At 40.7% G+C, this 19,107-nt stretch overlaps 1 protein-coding gene across 1 annotated transcript in view; it reads left to right on the forward strand.

The window, feature by feature from the left end:
* RHEB (Ras homolog, mTORC1 binding) overlaps positions 1-19,107 on the forward strand; it is a 75,503-nt gene that overhangs the window by 34,408 nt on the left and 21,988 nt on the right. The window contains exon 2 of the mRNA XM_049861886.1: positions 6,289-6,360. Coding sequence (XP_049717843.1) covers positions 6,289-6,360 — 72 coding nt within the window. The remainder of the gene's footprint in view (positions 1-6,288; positions 6,361-19,107) is intronic.

Raw genomic sequence — 19,107 nt, forward strand, 5'->3', positions numbered from 1 at the left:
ACAAAGTGACTGGTCAAGAGGTTCTGTCTATAATTGATGAACCCCGTAGTGGTTTCAGTGAACGTGTAACCCACTTAGCTCCAGAAGAATCGGAGGGGAGAAGAAACAAAGGAGCTGCTTTGTGGGGATGTCAGAGCACAGTCCCTCTGGAGATGGACATCCTGAAGTTGCTGCATGCCCCTGGCCAATAGTTGATTTCCATTGTTCTGTCCTTTAGGCTCCTCTTCCTTGATTGCCTACATGGCTTTAGCCTCTATATTTACCTGACCTTTTCCTTGCTGCTTTGTCAAGCCAGAGCCTACACCTTTTGTCAGGTATTGCTTACCCACAGGTGTATTTCACTTGGAGAGGCGGTTTCAGTGGCTAAGATCATGGGTTGTATGGTGTGTTCCCCTTCATAGTCAAGCGTGTAGCACCCAACGGCTGCAGCAGCCAACTAGTTCTTTCTGTATAGCACTGAGAGCAAAATGGGTACATGTATCAATGTGCTGCCTTGGATTTTAAAATATATTTAAACATTTCAGAGACCCATTACAACAAGCCTTACATGGAATGGAGTAGGAGAAAAGCATATGTAACTGTGTTTCAGGAGGAGGAAGCTTTAGAGCAGATCAGAGGGGAATGGGATCTAGGGCACAAGGAGACAGAACAGCTTTCTATGGAAAGAGGGTGTGGTAACCTCTTCCTTTGAGATAGTGGTAATAATGCAAAGATGGGTCCAGGCAGACAGGACTGCTCAACTCTAGGGTTGCATTCTTATATGCACAGAAGCATGACCCTGGGTGAGTGGAGAATAGAGGAGGTCTTGCCTACCTGATAGCTCTGATGTCACCTGCTCTCAACTCTGAAGTTAGGTGCCGTATCTTACTCACTGTTGTATCCCTAGTGCCTGGCCCATAGTAATCAGCTGCCATCTGAGTGGGTTCCAACTCATGGTGATTCATATGGCCCATAGTAGATGTTCCTTAAGTGCTTATGACTTGAACTGCTGGAGCAAACAGGAAGATTGGGAACACTAGAGAATGGATGAGATAGATGATTTAAGGACAGTTGTTCAAGTTTGAAAATATTGCCTTAGGGCAATGGTTCTTAAGCTTGAGTGTGCTTACTTTGCCTTGATTGTGCCCTCACCTGGAGGGCTTGTTAAAGCATGGGTTGCAGGGTCCCACCCCTGAGTTTCCCTGTTCAGTAGATTTGGGCTGGGGCTCAAGAATTTGCATTTGTTGCAAGGTACTTTGTGATGCTGATGATGTACTTTGAGAACTACTGCTATAGGAGGTAAAGGAGCCCAGGAAAGACCACAGCTTGGTCATGGTCTCTAGCCCATGTGGTTGTGAAATTTTTCTGCAGCTGAACCCAACAGGTTCACAAAAGGCAAATGATAAGATTATAGGGTTTATCAGAGGACCCAAGAGAAAAGAAATTGGGGTACTAACAAAAGAGTAGTGGAAAGTCCTTTCTCTTGGGATTTAAGCTGAATAGAGAAGAAAGTGAAACCTGATGGATTGGTGAGAGATTCAAGGTAGTAGTCTAAAGTAGTATATTTCTAATTTTATTTTACTTTGGTCCATAATAAAAAATACGTTTTACATTGTGACCCAGTCATAAATGTGTGACTAAAAAAGTTTCACAAAAAAGAGTTTATTATTGTTATTTGCGGCCCACTCTGGTATTTGTATTAAAAAACTGGCCATGACTTACTGGGTCACAACCCCTATTTTGGAAAACATTGCTCTGGAGATAGTCTGAATTAGGTCGTGGGAGTCCAGAAGTGAGAGAGCGCATGGTCGTCTGTATTGAGGATGAGTCCCTGGGTGGCACAAGCGGTTAAGCACTTGGCTACTGGAGGGTTGGCAGTTTGAGCCCTCCCAGAGGTGCCTGGGAAGAAAGGCCTGGCAGTCGGCTTCTGAAAGGTCACAGTCTTGAAAACCCCGTGGAGCACAGTTCTGCTCATAACACATGGGGTTCCCATAAGCCAGAATCAACTAGAGGGCAACTAGAAAATGTTGGGGATAAAGATCTTGGAGATGGAGCAGCTATGGGTGGTAATTATCCCTTCGCTGTGTGGTCACTGCAGTGGTGTGGAGATGAAGATTATTGGTGACAAGAGCTTTGAGGTTAAGCTGTTAAACAACTTAAACACGTGGATGTCAGAGTCACCAAAGTGATGTGAAGAATTTGAAGTGAAATTCAAAGCAGTGCTCAGAATGGGTTGTGTCCTGGATTTGCTGTTAGGTGCTCCTGAGTTGCTCCGACTCATGATGCCCCGTGTGTGACAGAACAAAACGTTGCCTTGTCCTGCACGGTCGTCGTGATATTTGATATGTTTGAGCTCGTTGTAGTTCTTGTGTCAGTCCATCTCACTGAGGGTTTCCTGCATCTTTGCTGACTCTCAGCCTTCCCAAACGTGATGTTCTTTCCTAGTGATGGCGCTTTCCTGCTGATGTGTCCAAAGTATGTTATAAGGGTTCTCATGGACCCCCCCCTTCTGCTGAATCACTTGATAGGCTAGTTGGTAAACTGAAAACGTACTCCTCCCCGTCATGTCCCAGTGATCAAGTAACATGTAAACTGTTCTAGAGAATGCTGTTTGGGGGGAGGGACATATACGTTTAGTAGGGTTTTTGTAGGAGAAAATGCATGAAAGCAACTTCAGAATCTGTAAACTTTGGAAATATGTTGTGTAAACTGTCTGCTTTGTAATAATCACAAAGTGTGAGATTCAGGCACTAGTTCGTACCACGGTCAGCAGCCTTGAGAGTGTGTTTTCTGTAGTAGAAGTATGGGGGCGGGGCGCCGATAGTGCCATTTTATTGTTGAAAAAGAATGGTACCTTTTAAAGTTTAGAACCTTTTGGTAATAATTTTTATACTTTTATGAAAAGTAAGGTGGTTTTTTGTTTAGATGAAGAGTATTTGGAAGTTAGTTGTAGGGTATTGGGATATTTTCAAACGTTTTAAAATAATGTGTTACGTCATAAAACAGGCTGTTGACATCTCTTTGTACATTGCTAAACACAGGTCTGTGTGTGTGCTGCTTTTTAGTTTCTTTCAGATCACTCCTTATCATGTTTGTTCAGAGTTGGTCTAGAGTTTGAAATTCTCCTGAGGTTGTACAGATTTATAAGCCTTCTGAGAGCATGGTCGTGGCTGAAATATTTTCAGGAAATAACCGTGCACTGTTTCAGAACCTGAAATTTGATAAGGATAAAAACCATAGTAAAGTATGAAGTTATTAGGAGGGAAAAATATAAAAAGTGAGTGGGTAAAGGACATAATTGGCTGTAGTCTAACAGTACTTTTTTGTAGCTGCAAGCAACTGTAAGCAAAACTTGACCGAAAGAGCTGAACTGCTTCTTTAAAGGACATCTCTTAAAGTCAGACATTTCTATAACCAGAGGTTAAAACCAAACCAAACCCAGTGCCGTCGAGTCGATTCTGACTCATAGCGACCCTATAGGACAGAGTAGAACTGCCCCATAGAGTTTCCAAGGAGCGCCTGGCAGATTTGAACTGCTGACCTTTTGGTTAGCAGCCGTAGCACTTAACCACTACACCACCAGGGTTTCCAACCAGAGCTTAGAACATTTCTAAATGAGCAGTGGGATTTATTGACTGAGATTATCATTTCATGCTGACTTCTAAAGACATAAACACTAGTTGTCTAATAATTTTACCTTTTAATGGAAACAGCAGAAGACAGCTGTCAAGTCAGCAAATGTAGTCTTCCGCTTAATTTCAGTATTTAATGATCCCCTTTAGGGGAGTGGCAAGGGACGAGAGACTCAAGGGAGACCCAGCTTTTTTTCAGTGCCACTTTTGCTAATGACTGTTACCTTTTCCCCAGGGACCAGTCTGATGGAGAAAGCCAGCTTCCTCTAAGGATTATGGTTCTTTATTCTGGTATTCCAGTTTACTCATGAAGAGAACAATGTGCTGTCAGCCTGCATTGTGATTTGGTTAGACTACATTGTCTCTTTTTACGAGAATGATTAACTTATATTTTCAAGTTAATGTTAACTGTAGCGTGTCAAACATCCTGTACAATACAAATGGAAACAACCCTATGGATATGTAACAAAAATTGTATTTTAAAATTACAATCCACTTATTATCTATCACTCCATTTTTATACTTTGTCTCGTACTATCTTGTTTAATATGTATAACTTTCTTTTCTGTTTGATTGTAACTTCCTGAGTTTTATATAGTAACTTTCCAGGCTGCTCTTCCCCTTCCCCACCCCTACAAGTACTGTTCTTCTAGATTCACCTGGATGCCAATACAGAAATGGCCTAATCCGATGTTTCCTACTAGTTTTTCTCCTCTTTGGGGGAGCTTCTCACATATGTCGTATTAACCTCTTTCACTATTTCTAATCTAGTTCTACTTCAAGAATATTTGTGTTTTTAATCCTCTTCTTCCCTTTTTTCTTTCTGACTCTTACGCATTCATCTTTAGGGGAAAAAGATATATCTCCTTCTTTCTTCCTTCTTTTTCATTTGTAAGACCACTATCCCCCCCCCCCCCCGCCAAAAAAAAAAAACTATCCGGTATGATAAGCATGCCGTGGGCACCTTACCACTCTCAAGGAAAAACTACCCTACAAAAAATTGTGCCAAAATTCCACCCAGGTGCCTAGAAGTACCCCTCAAAAGCCCTGAAGAAGCTTCTGTCTCTCTAAACTTGTTTTTGCTTCAGGCAATAGCATTCAATGTAAATAAGAATCTTCTTTTTAATTTTTCACTTTTGTTAACTTATTAAAAAATAAGTCGTCAAGCCAACCTGACTCATGGCGGTCCCGTTACGTGTCAGCAGAATTGCGCTCCGTGGCTGTGCCTTCAGCGGCTGGTTTTTCGGAAGTAGGTTGATGAGGAGTATTACCAATAGGCTCGCCAACTTCTGGGCTTCCTCCTTGTCCCCCAGAGTCTTCTATTTTTAGGTTAGGTTTTTATTTGTTTCTTCATATATGTGGAACGTCTTCGGGTGTGAAAACATTGTGAACTGTGCCTGCCCGTGGTGTGGAGGAGGGGAAAGCACAACGTAAAGTGGGCTTGGGGCTCTAAGACCACACTTCTCGCCTTTACCCTCATTGTAGATGCTTTTGAGATAGAAGTGAAGCGACATACAGTCAGCATAGAGTGTGTTTAATAATGCTGGGAGGATGTAAGAGAGAAGGAAGGGTTTGGAGATAAAATTAGGGAGGAACTACTTGCTATTTTGGTGATAAAATAATCTGGACTGTGCTCTTGTACTGTTCCTTTACAGGGTATCAGTCCTGTTCTAAAGTCTAGTAGAAATTTTAGGTAACAATAATAGGGTTGAGAACTTAATCGATTTGTTTATGTACAGCCTCAGTTACTACTGATGATTTTGTGAATTTCAAAACATGTATGTATGTCTTCTGTATACCACGCAGGGTCCCTTGGTGGCGTAATTGTTAAGAGCCACGGCTGCTAACCATAAGGCCGGCAGTTCAGATCTACCAGCAGTTCCCCGGAAACCCTATGGGGCAGTTCTACTCTGCCCTATAGGGTTGCTGTGAGTCGGAATCGACTCGATAGCAATGGGTTTTGTTGGTTTTCTGCTAACTGAAAGGTTGTAGGTTTGAGCTCACCCAAAGGTGCCTCAGAAGAACAGCCTGGTGATCTACCTCCAAAAAGTCCGCCATTGAAAACCCTATGGAGCACGTTCTACTTTGACACACGTGGGGTCACCATGAGTCAAAGTCAGCTCAGTGGCAACTGGATATACCAGGCACAACTAGACATTTAATCCTGAACGATTGAGATGAGATTTCTACCTTAAAGGAGTTTTTTTTTTAAGCTTTTGTTATATATTTTCAGGTTATCTTCTTTAAAAGTTGTACCTATTAATACTTATAATAACCGTATATGAAAAAGTGAAAGTAATCATTGTGACTAATTTCCATGTTAAAATTAGGCAGATTTCAAGAGCACCAGAGGAAATTATCTTAGTTTAGGTCTTATTTAAAAGTTTGTTTACCTCTGACAGAATATCCGATGTGCTTGTTGGTCATTGATATTTGTTAATGTCACAGAAGTGTGTACTGCATAGCAGCCTAGCTGCTTATATTCCTTCCATGTAAAGCAAATTAGTGCAATTTACTTTCTTTATTGACATTGCTCACATATTAATTAAGGAACATTTTTCTGATCTTAAAACCTTCAGTTTTTTCATCCGATTGAGTGGCTTACTGTAGAACAGTAGAATTATGATTTTCTACCTAAACATACCAGTACATACTGAGCTGTTGTTCTCTTTTGTAGGGAAATCCTCATTGACAATTCAATTTGTTGAAGGCCAATTTGTTGATTCCTACGATCCAACCATAGAAAACAGTAAGTACTGTTGTCAAGTTGTTTATAAACAGAAGCTTTTCCTTTTGCATATAAATAGCCATTGTGTGTTTATGGAGGCTTTGATTGGAGGAAATAGTCATTTTTCTACCGTTTATGAGCTGAGAATGGTTTTTAAATTTTTTAATATTTGAAAAACTTCAAAAGAAAGAATAATCTTTGTGATATGAAATTCGGATTTCTGCATCCATAAATACACACTTTTGTTAGAACACAGCCATGCTTATTTGTTTACATATTGACCGTGGTTGCTTTCGAGCTGCAATGGCAAAGTTGAATAGCAGCAACAAAGACCATGTAGCCCACAAAACTTGAAATATTTATTCCCTAGCCCTTCATAGAGGAGTCCTGGTGGCGCAACAGTTAAGTGCTCTGCTACTAACAGAAAGATTGGTAGTTCAGACTCACCCAGCAGCTCTGTGGGAGAAAGACCTGACCTGCTTCTACAAAGATTATAGCCTAGAAAACTCTATGGGGCAGTTCTACTGTGTCACATGGGATTGCTATGAGATGAAATCAACATGATGGCACCTAACAACAAGCCATTTACAGGAAAGTTTGCCAACCCTTGATTTAAAATATTCAGCTGTCCTTTATATTCCTATATGCTGGTGGCTAGGAAAGAAACCTTTGCCTGCTAATCTAACTCTGGGAAGATGCCCCTGTTTGAAAGTAACATCTCCAATATTAAGAAGGAGTTCTTGACTACATCCTGTGTTGATTTGTTTAGCTAGTCATTTATAGAATAGTATGCCAGCGTGAAGAGCAGTTTAATTTGAAAGCTGTGTGAACAAGCTGAATTATCTGACCATGATCTTGGTCTTAATATTTGCTATACATAGGAGTTAGGATTTTGTTTTTAAAGAGATAAGGCTCATATGGGAATTTTAATCCTAGAACAATAAACCAAAACACCTACTGCCGTCGAGTTGATTCCGATTCATAGCGACCCTATAGGACAGAGTAGAACTGCCCCGTAGAGTTTCCAAGCAGCCCCTGGTGGACTTGAACTGCCGACGTTTTGGTTAGCAGCCGTAGCACTTAACCACTGTGCCACCAGGGTTTCCCCTAGAACAATAGAGGATAGTTTTTATGGTAACCTTTTCTCATAAAAATGGTTTTTGTAATTGCATGTCCTTGTGCAATTTGAAATTGAGCTGGAAGGAAAGTCAGAATGTTGCATATAAATTTTCTTTGTAGGTAAATAATGGATCAGAGGGGTCGCTATGAGTTAATGAATCAGAAGAAAGTCCAATTTATGTGGCTTGATATTCTCTCAGAATGATGTAACCCTGCTTCAAGATTGTCAGTATCATCTTTAATCATGTTTTAATTTTTTATAATCTAATACAAGTACTTAGTATTCAAAAGTACCATTCTGTCTCCACTCTTATTTAAAAAAGAAAAAAATACTGCTCATGGCCTTAAAGAAATTAAGGAAGGAGCAGTATGAGAGTACTATGAACAGACTACGCCAACCAACTAGATAACGTAGATGAGATAGATAAATTCCTAGAAACATAAAAACTAACTGTGGTGAAATGAGTTCCTTCATGTTGCCTTTTTGCCTTAGTTCTTTGAAAAAACGGCGTGGGAGATTTTTCCCTAAGCCCTGAGAATTACCTTTGCCCTGATTTTTAACCGCAGCGGGTCTGTTACTTCCTGGCCAGGTTGATTTGACATTTCCTGGGTAAGTTGTAAACAGCCTGATGGTTTGATACTTTCTGTTTGGCGCTGGGCTGTAGCCTGCCCTGTGATTGGTGTGCGTGTTGCAGGGGTTGGTCAATACACTGTGCAAATGAAGGAGCGGTGGTGGTGCAGCGGTTAAATGGTCAGCTGCTAACTGAAAGGTCAGTGGTCTGGATGTACGAGCCGCTCTGCAGAAGATAGATGTGGCAGTCTGCTCCTGTGAAGATTACAGCCTTGGACACCCACCCGATAAGGCAGTTCTGCTCTGTCCTGTAGGGTCACTACGAGTCGGAATTGACTCCACGGTAACGGGTTTATACAAATGAAGTAACTGTAGCCTTCTATGCAAATGAAGTGTCTGTGGCCTGCTGAGGAGGGATCGGTCAGTTCATGGCCCTCATGGGAGGGCCATGCCTTGAAATTAACAAGGAGTTTGCTTATATGTATTTAGCCAACCCCACAGAGGTTAGTAGACAGAAAAAAGAAAGAAGCAGAAAGGAGAAAAGGCAAAAACAGAGAAGCAGAGATAAGAGGGGAGGAACCATCTAAAAGTGTAACACAGGTCAACGGCTGTAACATTGAAGACAGCAAGAGGCCTGAAAGGGTACCTGCTGCAGAGCCAGCAGCGACAGGCCCAGAAGGGGCCCTGCAGCAGTTGGTGGTGACAGCTTGGATACCGAATGCAGAGGCCTGTCTCCGGGGGCCAAGAGGAGGTCTGCATGGCTGAGAGGGGGCGTGCACACAAAGAGAAGAGCTAACTTGCTTGCACAGCTGAAAGGAGCTGAGAAAGCTATCCTGCACTGAAGAAGGAAGGGATATGCTCTCTTCTTCGGGGGACCCTTCCAGACTTGCCTGCATGCTTCTTGATCCTGATCCTGAGTTGTACCTTGTTGCTTCCTTAATAAACCACTTAACTGTACGTTTGATCTGTGAGCTCTCTGTGGCCATTGCAACAGATTATCGCACCCGGAAGAGAAGTAGAGAGTGCCATGGGAGGGACGGACAGACGGTGTCAGAATTGGTTAAAAAAGTTGGAGAATGGTGATATGTCTGACCTGCACCTCATAGGAATTAGCTTTCGGCTGATACTGATTCTCATTGTCCCCCATGAAGCTAGACAAGTTCTGATGCTGCCACTACCCTTTCGCACTACTTAAATTGGCTCAAGAAAAAAAAATTCAGACCTATAACAAGTTAGGAGATTGAAACAGTAATTAAAAACCTCCCAACAGAGAAAAGTCCAGGACCTGATGTCTTCACTGATGAATTCTGCCAAACATTTAAATAATTAGTACCAATTCTTCCCATAATCCTCAAAAAAAAAAAAAGGAACACTTCCTTTCTCATTCTATGAGCCCAGCATTACCCTAATACCAAAATCTGATAACGGTACCACAAGAAGAGAAAACTATAGACTGATATTCCTTATGAATGTAGATATAAAAATTCTCAACAAAATGCTAGCTATCCAAGTTCATTAGCATCATGATCAAGTGGGATTTATCCCAAGAGTACAAAAGCGCGTCGACATAAAAAAATGAGTCAATGTAATAGATTACATTAATAGAACAAAGGAAAAAACCCATGTGATCATCTCAGCTGATGCAGAAAAGGCCTTTGACTAAACCCCACACTAGGAATAGAAGGGAAGTTCCTCAATATGATTAAGGATGTCTATGAAAAACCTTGTCTTGGAAGAAGTACAACCACAGTGCTCCTTAGAAGCAAGGATAGCTTCTAAGTCTCACATACTTTGGACATGTTGTCAGGAGGGATGGGTCCCTGGAGAAGGACATCATGCTTGGCAAAGTACAGGGTCAGCAAAAAAGAGGACGATCCTTAATAAGATGGATTGACACAGTGGCTGCAACAATGGGCTTAAGCATAACGATATTGAGGATGGCGCAGGACTTGGCAGTGTTTCATTCTTTAGTACATAGGGTCCCTATGAGTCAAAACTGACTCAGTGGCACCTAACAACAACAACATGAAAAACCCACAGCAAAACCTCGTACTCAGTGGAGAAAGACTGAAAGCTCTCCCTTTAAGATCAGGAACAAGACAAGGATACCCACTTTAAACACTCCTATTCAACATAGTACTGGAAGCCCTAGCCGGGGCAGTGTAGGCAAGAAAAAGAAATAAAAGGCATCTGAATTGGAAAAGAAGTAAAACTATATTCACAGATGATGATATGCTATATTTGGAAAATCCCAAAGAATCTACAGGCAGCTACTATAGCTAGTAAATAAATTCAGCAAAGTTGCAGGCCACAAAGTCAGCACACAGAAATCAGTTCTGTTTCTGTACATCAGCAGTGAATAATCTGAAAAGGAAATTAAGAAAAGCATTTCATTTACAATAATATCTAAAAAAGTTGAATACCTGAGAGTAAATTTAACCAAAGAGGTGTCTGGGGGCCATACTCTTGGGGTAATCTTCTGTCTTGATGGATTTATCTATTCTATATATTTCATCTAAGTTGGGCCATACAGTATTTGCCCTTTTGTGACTGACTTTTTTCACTTAGCACAATGTTTTCATGGTTCGTCCATTTTGTAGCGTGTATCAGAACTTTTTTTTATATCAGAACTTTACCTTGAAAACTATAAAACACTATTGAAAGAAATTAAAGATGTAAGTAAATGGGAAAGACGTCTTATGTTCATCAATTGGAAGACTTAGTAGTATTATGTCAGTTCTACTCAAAGCAGTGTATAGATACAGTGCAATTCCTATTAAAACTCCAACAGCCTTTTTATCAAAAATGGGAAAGGTGATCCTCAAATTCATATGGAATTGCAGAGGGTCTCAAATAGCCAAAACAATCTTGAGAGAAAAAAAAAAGAACAAAGTAGAATGACTCACTTCCTGATTTTAACATGTGTTACAAGGCTACTAATCAAAACTGTAGTGCTGGTGTAAGGATAGACATACAGACCAATGGAATGGAATTGAGAAACCAGAAATAAGTCCATCCATCTTCAACAAATGGTGCTGAGACAGCTGGATCTCCACATGTGAAAGAATGAAGTTGGACTCATACCTCACACCACATACAAAAATTAATTCCAGATGGATCAGTGAACTAAATATAAGCACTAAAACCATTAAATTATTAGAAGAAAACATACGAGTGAAGCTTCAGGACCTTTTCTTAGGCAATGGATTCTTAGATATGAAGCCAAAAGCGTGAGCAACAAGAGAAAAAAAAACTAGATTTCATCAAAATTAAAAAACTGCGTAACGAGACATTATCAAGAAAATGAAGACAGCCTACAGAATGAGAAACTATGTGGTAACAGTTTTTGGAAACTATCAGACAAGGGTTAAATAAAGAACTCCAAAAACTCAGCAACAAAAAGACAAACAGCCCAATTAAAAAATGGACAAAGGAAGTGAATAGACATTTCTCCAGAGAAGATACATAAATGCCCAGTAAGCACATGGGAAAACGCTCAGTGTCACTAGTCATTCAAACCAGTTGCTGTCACGTGTCCTCCAACTCAGGATGACCCCGTACACGTCAGAGGACTGTGCTCCGTAGGGTTTACCAGAAAGGGTTGCCAGGCCTTTCTTCCAAGGCACCTCTGAGTAGACTTGAACATCTAACCTTTCATTTAATAGTTGAGGTGTTAACCGTTAGCATCACCCAGAGACTTGCACCACTAGTCATGAGGGAAGTACAAATCAAAACCAGAATGAAATACCACTTTGCACTTGCTAGGATGGCTCTTACCAAAGAAAATAAATGTTGATGAGGAGAAATATCAACACTCTTACATTACTGGTGGGAATGTAAGATGGTACAGCTATGCAGTTTGGCGGTTCCTCAAAAAGCTAAACATAGCTAGGGTATGATCCCCAGCAATTCCACTCCTAGGTGTATACCGAAAAGACTTGACAGCAGCAACTCAGATATGTGCACACCAGTGGTCACTGCAGAATTCCAACAGCCAAAAGGTAGAAACAACGCAAGTGTCTATCAGCAGATAAATGGATAAACAAAATGTGATATATCCATACAATGGAATATTACTTAACCATAAGGAAAAATAAAGTTCTGATACATGCTACAAAATGGACGAACCATGAAAACACTGTGCTAAGTGAAAAAAGTCAGTCGCAAAAGGGCAAATATTGTATGGTCCAACTTAGATGAAATATATAGAATAGACAAATCTGTCAAGACAGAAGATTACCCCAAGAGTATGGTCCCCAGGCACCCGTTTAGCTCATAATGTAGTCACTCCGCGGTTCCCCCTTCAGGCAAAGATTAGACAGGCCCATAAAACAGAGCGAGACTAAATGGGCACACCAGCCCAGGGGCAAGGACGAGAAGACAGGAGGGGACAGGAAAGCTGGCAGTGGGGAACCTAAGGTCAAGAAGGGGATTGTGTTGACACGTTGTGGGGTTGGCAGCCAGTGTCAGAAAACAATAACGTGTGTTATTTAACGAGAAGCTAGTTTGCTCAGGAAACCTTCATGTAAAGTACAATAATTAAAAAAAAAAAAAAAAAAAACAGGATGAGAAGGCAGGAAGGGACAGGAACTGATCGAATGGACACAGGGAACCCAGGGTGGAAAGGCGGGGGTGTGCTGTCACATTGTGGAGATTGCAACTAATGTCACAAAATAATATGTGTGTAAATTTTTGTGTGAGAAATTAACTTGAGCTGTAAGCTTTTACCTTAAAAAAAGATAGTGGTTACTGGGGGGTGTGGGGTTCAGGGAGTAAGTACGTGGTATAGATCAGCATGAATCCATTCTCAAGAAGTGGAAATTGGTCCAGTCATCACATTCCCACCTCTCCATCCATGTGACCAACCACCCCCTGCGGCACTCTCTCTGACCCTAGCCTCCTGGATCTAGGTCAGAGCTCACAAGTTAAAATGACACTGTCCTTCAGACTGCCAGATAGGCAGATGCCAGCCACTAGTTTGGGGAGTCCACATGACACCCCAACCTTCTGACCTGCTGGACACAAGTAGGGCCTGGTTTTCCACTGCCTCTTCAGGATGTCAGCCACAAGCTCGGGAGTCCACGAGACACCCTTAGTTTCTGACCTACTGCCTCCCTTTGCCTCTTTGGGCTTGATGATTTGTTGGAGCAGCTCGTAGAACTCAATATACCAGACTTTAAAGTACAGATTTATTATAACTAAAAAGGATACAATCGAAGAGATGCCATGGGCGAGGTTTGGGAGAGTTCCCAACACAGAGCTTCCATGTCCCAGGGAATGCTCTGCCCTCCCAAGAGCAGATGTTCTCATCAGCCAGGAAGCTACCTGAGCCTTAGTGTCAGGGCTGTTTGTTGCCCAGTCCTGCGTGATAGGCTAAACCATGCCTCCTGACACTAGTTGATATTGGCCTTCCAGGTGAGTCTTTTCTGGTCTGGCAGCCCCTTCTTGCCAGTATAGTTTCTCAGGTGTGGCCTGGAAGTCCCAGACCAAGATACCCAGATTACTCCAAGGAATTTTTCTCTGGAGTCAAGGACAAAGGCCACCTTACTTAGGGTAAAGCTAGGTCCCTTACCTCACAGGAGGGGCAGTCGGAAGTTTTGTTTTGTTTTTAAAGCAAGGCATTATATGCTTTAGCCTCATCTGCTGACAGGGCCTGTCCAGCTGCCTCAGCCCAATCAGAGTGGGCTCATCATGAGCAGCTCGAGGGCACTGGAACTCCTCTGATTGTGATTCTCCTGAGACAAGCTCAGTGTGCTTCATTCCTTTCCATAGAGCTTCCAGTGTGCAGATGACACCACCTTGCTTACTGAAAGCAAAGAGCAGTGAGATCAAAAACTGCGGCCTTCAGTATGGATTACACCTCAGCATAAGGGAAACGAAATCCTCACAACTGGACAAATAAGCACCATGATGATAAACAGAGAAAAGATCGCAGTTGTCAAGGATTTCATTTTATTTGGATCCACAATCAGCACCCATGGAAGCAGCAGTCAGGAAATCAAACGACATATATTGCTTTGGGCAAATCCACTGCAGAAGACCAATTTAAAGTGTTAAAAAACGAACATGTCACTTTGAGGACTAAAGTGAGCCTGACTCAAGCCATGGTATTTTCAGTCACCCCATATGCATGGAGAAGCTGGCCAATGAATCAGGAAGACCAAAGAATTAATAACCTTTGAATTATGGTGTTGACAAATGCTGAGCATACCGTGGGCTGCCAGAAGAACGAAAAAAATTTGTCTTGGAAGAAGTACAGCCAGAATGCACCTTAGAAGCAAGGACGGTGACATGTTATCAGGAGGGATCAGTCCCTAGAGAAGGACACCATGCTTGGTAAAGTAGAGGGTCAGTGAAAAAGAGGAAGACCTCAATGAGATGAATTGGCACAGTGACTGCAGCAATGGGCTCAAACGTAGCAACGATTGTGAGGATGGTGCAGGACCAAACAGTGTTCCGTTGTGTCGTACGTAGGGTCGCTATGAGTCGGAAGCAACTCAGTGGCATCTAACAACAACAGCAGCCTCCAATGAGAAGTGAATATCCTCCCAGTTCTACCCTCAGGGCAATATTACAGAGTGCTGTTTGTTCACAAAAGAATAAATAGAGCCAAAAAAAAAAATTTTTTTTTTTTTTTTAAAACTTTAGCTGAAAAAAACAAGTACGACTCATGTCAGTTACTTATATCAAGGCAAATATTTTGTGGATGTGTTTTTAATTAATAGGTAAGGAAAATATCCTGGATATAAGTAGTTAATGGTTAAGACAGCTCATTTGTAGTTTTTTTCTGTGTTATCATTTTTCCTTTGACTGAATACCTTGAAGGCTGCTGGTATGTTGATATTGTCCCATATATCCCTGTGAAACCAGGAAGTTATAAAATGCATTGATTATGAAAGTAATCTAACTTAATTTTAAAATAACATTTTCATAAAGATTTTTGTTATCTCCAAAATGAATTCGAAGTATGTCTATTAAAATTTTTAGGCAAGAGCAGAAATGAGTAAAGGTTATCATAAACTAGTTGCTAAAAATGCAAATGAACAGATGGCTTTATGGTTTTAAAAGAGATACAGTCCTGTAATTTTTTTCCGTTTACCTTTATAATGTAGAACAGATTGTTTCTAGCAAACATTCACTGGCAATAATTTCCATAAAGCGTCATTGTAAAAAAAAATTCTGGGACTGTATCATCTTTAACCTTAGGGGTATAGGAGAATAACATCAATACAAGTACGTATTTTCTAATTTGGGGAACCTCTTCATATCAAAAAATACCCCATATGCAAATGTGGTTTATCGTCTACTGTGGTGTTAATTTAACTACTCAGTATAAACTAAAGTGATACGACGAAATTAAACTAATGGTTTATAATTTAAAAGCAAGAATAGCAGCAGTTTAAAACTCATGCCATCTTAATGTAATACAGTTGATTAATTGATAAAGCTACTCTCAGAAAATTGTGGAATTCTAATTAGGAGCTTTACATCATTATCAAACATTGCATGTGGGTAGACTTCTCAGGATACTGGATTTAGAGTCCTTAACAAACTTTAGTAACACAAACCTTAGTCTGTGAATAACAAAGTTTAGAAACCTCTATTAACTTGCTTGGTAGATTTTACTATTAAGTAGCTCAAGTCTACTTAGGGGAGTTTCAGAGTTTTAGATTGGAAATGGATTAATTTCTCCAGGCATTGAAAAAAATAGAGGATTTCAAGGAAAATAATACTGATATCAGGATAAACTCAGTTTTCCATTTATACACAAGGTGGAAAGTAGAGGACATAGCAGAATTTGTTCCTGGTCTATAGAATTGAGGATTTTATATAGCTATCTCTTACTGCATTTCATTTTTTCTGTAGTAACAAGAAGGGGCAGCTTTCCTATGACAGATGGAAATTCTGCTGTTTCGTTAAACTGCTTTGTGTAGAAAGATTCGCATCTTATTTTTATGTACAAAGATATGCTAAAAGGTCTCTTAATATTTTATTTCCTTTAGATGTTATGTACAGTTATATCTCCTACCTTTTTTTTACCTCACTGCCTAGTACTTCACATCTGCTTTACTGGATCCTCTTCTTTTTTCTGACCTGTCAATATAGGGTGCCCCAAGACTGCAAGTCTCAGGACTTTTCTCTACATTTGCTCCTCTGTCATTATCATCCCTTCCACTCCTCTGACTTGAAATATCATTAGTTTGCTAGCGACTCACAAATGTATACCCCCAGCACCTTCCTTGGACTCTAATTCTCTTTTCAACTGGTTTAACTATTTCCTTAAAGTAATAATTTCTAGAAAGGGAACAAAAATGTTAAAAAAAAAAAACTTGGGTAGTATACACAATTCTAGGATCACATACCTTTTGTGCCACAACACAGCTGTCAGTTTGTCGTACCGTGAGGGCTTGCGTGTTGCTGTGACGCTGGAATCTATGCTGCTGGTGTTTCAAATACCAGCAGGGTCTCCCATGGTGGACAGGTTTCAGCAGAGCTTCCAGACTAAACAGACTGGGAAGAAGGACCTGGTGGTCTACATCTGAAAAAGTGAGCCCGTGAAAACCTTATAAACAGCCACAGAACATTATCTGATGTAGTGCTGGAAGATGAGCCCCTCAGGTTGGAAGGCACTCAAAATATGAAGAGCCGCCTTCTCAAAGTAGAGTTGGCCTTAATGACATAAATGGAATAAAGCTTCCAGGACCTTCATTTGCTGATATGGCACAACTGAAAATAAGAAACAGCTGCAAACATCCTTTAATAATTGGAACATGGAATATACGAAGTATGAATCTACGAAAGTTGGAAGTCGTCAAAAATGAAATGGAACGTGTAAAAGTTGATCTCTTAGGCATTAGTGAGCTGAAATGGACTGGTGTTGGCCATTTTGAATCAGACAATCATATGGTTTACTATACTGGCAATAACAAACCAAAGGGGAATGGTGTCACAGTCATTGTCAAAAAGAACACTTAAAGATTTATCCTGAGGTGCAACATTGTCATTGATAGGGTAATATCCACACCCCTACAAGGAAGACCAGTTAATACGACTGTTGGTCAAGTTTACTCACTCACCACAAATGCCAAAGAGGAAGATATTGAGGGTTTTTACCAGCTTCTGTGGTCTGAAATTGATCCACCCTGCAGTCAAGATGCATTGATAATTACTGGTGATTGGAATGCAAAAGTTGAGCTGCCTCCTAGGGTGTCCAAGAAGTGCCTGGTGCATTCAAACTGCCAACTTTTTGGTTAGCAGCCATAGCTCTTAACCACTGTGCAACCATGATCAGTAGGAAAATATGGCCTTGGTGATAGAAACAACACAGGAGATTGCCTGATAGAATTTTGTAAGACCAATAACGTATTCACTGCAAATACCTTTTTTCAATAGCATAAATAGTGACTATACATGTGGACCTCACCGGATGGAGAACACAGGAACCAAATTGACTGCATTGTGGGAAAGCTCAATATCATCAGTCAGAACAAGGCTAGGGGCTGACTGTGGAACAGACCATCAATTGCTCATTTGCAAGTTCAAGTTCATGGTGAAGAAAACTAAAACAAATCCATGAGAACCAAAATATGACCTTGGATATATCCCACCTGAATTTGGAGACCTTCTTGAGAACAGATGTAACACAGTGGACACTAATGACTGAAGACCAAACTGTGAGGAGGACAGCATACATAGAGAAAGCAAAAGGTCATTAAAAAGATAGGAAAGAGAGAAAAGACCAGAATGGATGTCAGAAGAGATTCTGAAACTTGCACTTGAACAGAGAGTGGCTAAAGTGAATGGAAGAAATGATGAAGTAAAAGAGCTGCACAGAAGATTTCAAAGGGCAGCGCGAGAAGACAAAGTATTATAATGAAGTGTGCAAAGACATGGAGTTAGAACACCAAAAGGAAGAACGTGCTTGGCATTTCTCAAGCTAAAAGAACTGAGGAAAAAATTCAAGCCTCGAGTTGCAATTTTGAAGGATTCTGTGGGCAAAATATTGAACAACACAGGAAGCATGAAAAGAAGATGACAGGAATACAGAGTCACTGTACCAAGAGGAATTGGTCGCCGTTGAAACATTTCGGGAGGTAGCATATCATCAAGAATTATTGAAGGAACAAGTCCAAGCTGCACTGAAGACGGTGAAAAACAAGCCTTCAGGAATTGACGGAATACCAGTTGAGATATTAAAACAAACGGATACAGTGCTGGAAGTGTTCACTCATCTATGCCAAGAAGTTTGGAATACAACTACCTACCTAGCCAGCTGACTGGAAGAGATCTGTATTTGTGCCCATCCCAAAGAAAGGTAATCCAGGAGAATGTTGAAATTATGGAACAATATCATTAATATTGCATGCAAGTAAAATTTTGCTGAAGATAATTAAAAAAAGATTGCAACAGTTCATAGACAGGGAACTGCTAGAAATTCAAGCTGGATTCAGAAGAGGATGTGGAATGAGAGGTACCATTTCTGGTGTCAGATGGATCTTGGCTGAAAGCAGAGAATACCATAAAGATGTTTGCCTGTGTTTTTTTGACTGTGCAAAGGCATTGGACTATGTGAAACGTAGCAAATTATGGAAAATATTGCGAAGAATGGGAATTCCAGAACACTTAATTGTGCTCATGTAAAACCTGTACATAGACCAAGAAGCAGTCATTGGAACAGAACAAGGGGATAATGTGTGGTTTAAATCAGGAAAGGTGTTCGTCAGGGTTGTATCCTTTCACCATACTTAGTCTGCATGCTGAGCAAATAATCCAAGAAGCTGGACTGTATGAAGAAGAACTCAGCATTAGGACTGGAGGAAGACTCATTAACAACCTGCGTTATGCAGATAATACAACCTTGCTTACTGAAAGAGGAGAGGACTTGAAGCACTTAATAATGAAAATCAAAGACTGCAGCCTTCGGTGTGGATTACCACTCAACATAAAGAAAACAAAAATTCTCACAGTTGAACTAATAAGCAACATCATGATAAACAAAGAAAATATTGAAGCTGTCAAGGATTTCATTTTACTTGGATCCACAATCAACACCCTCGGAAGCAGCAATCAGGAAATCA

This window comes from Elephas maximus, chromosome 20 (genome assembly GCF_024166365.1).
Source record: "Elephas maximus indicus isolate mEleMax1 chromosome 20, mEleMax1 primary haplotype, whole genome shotgun sequence".
Classification (NCBI taxonomy): Eukaryota; Metazoa; Chordata; class Mammalia; order Proboscidea; family Elephantidae; genus Elephas; species Elephas maximus.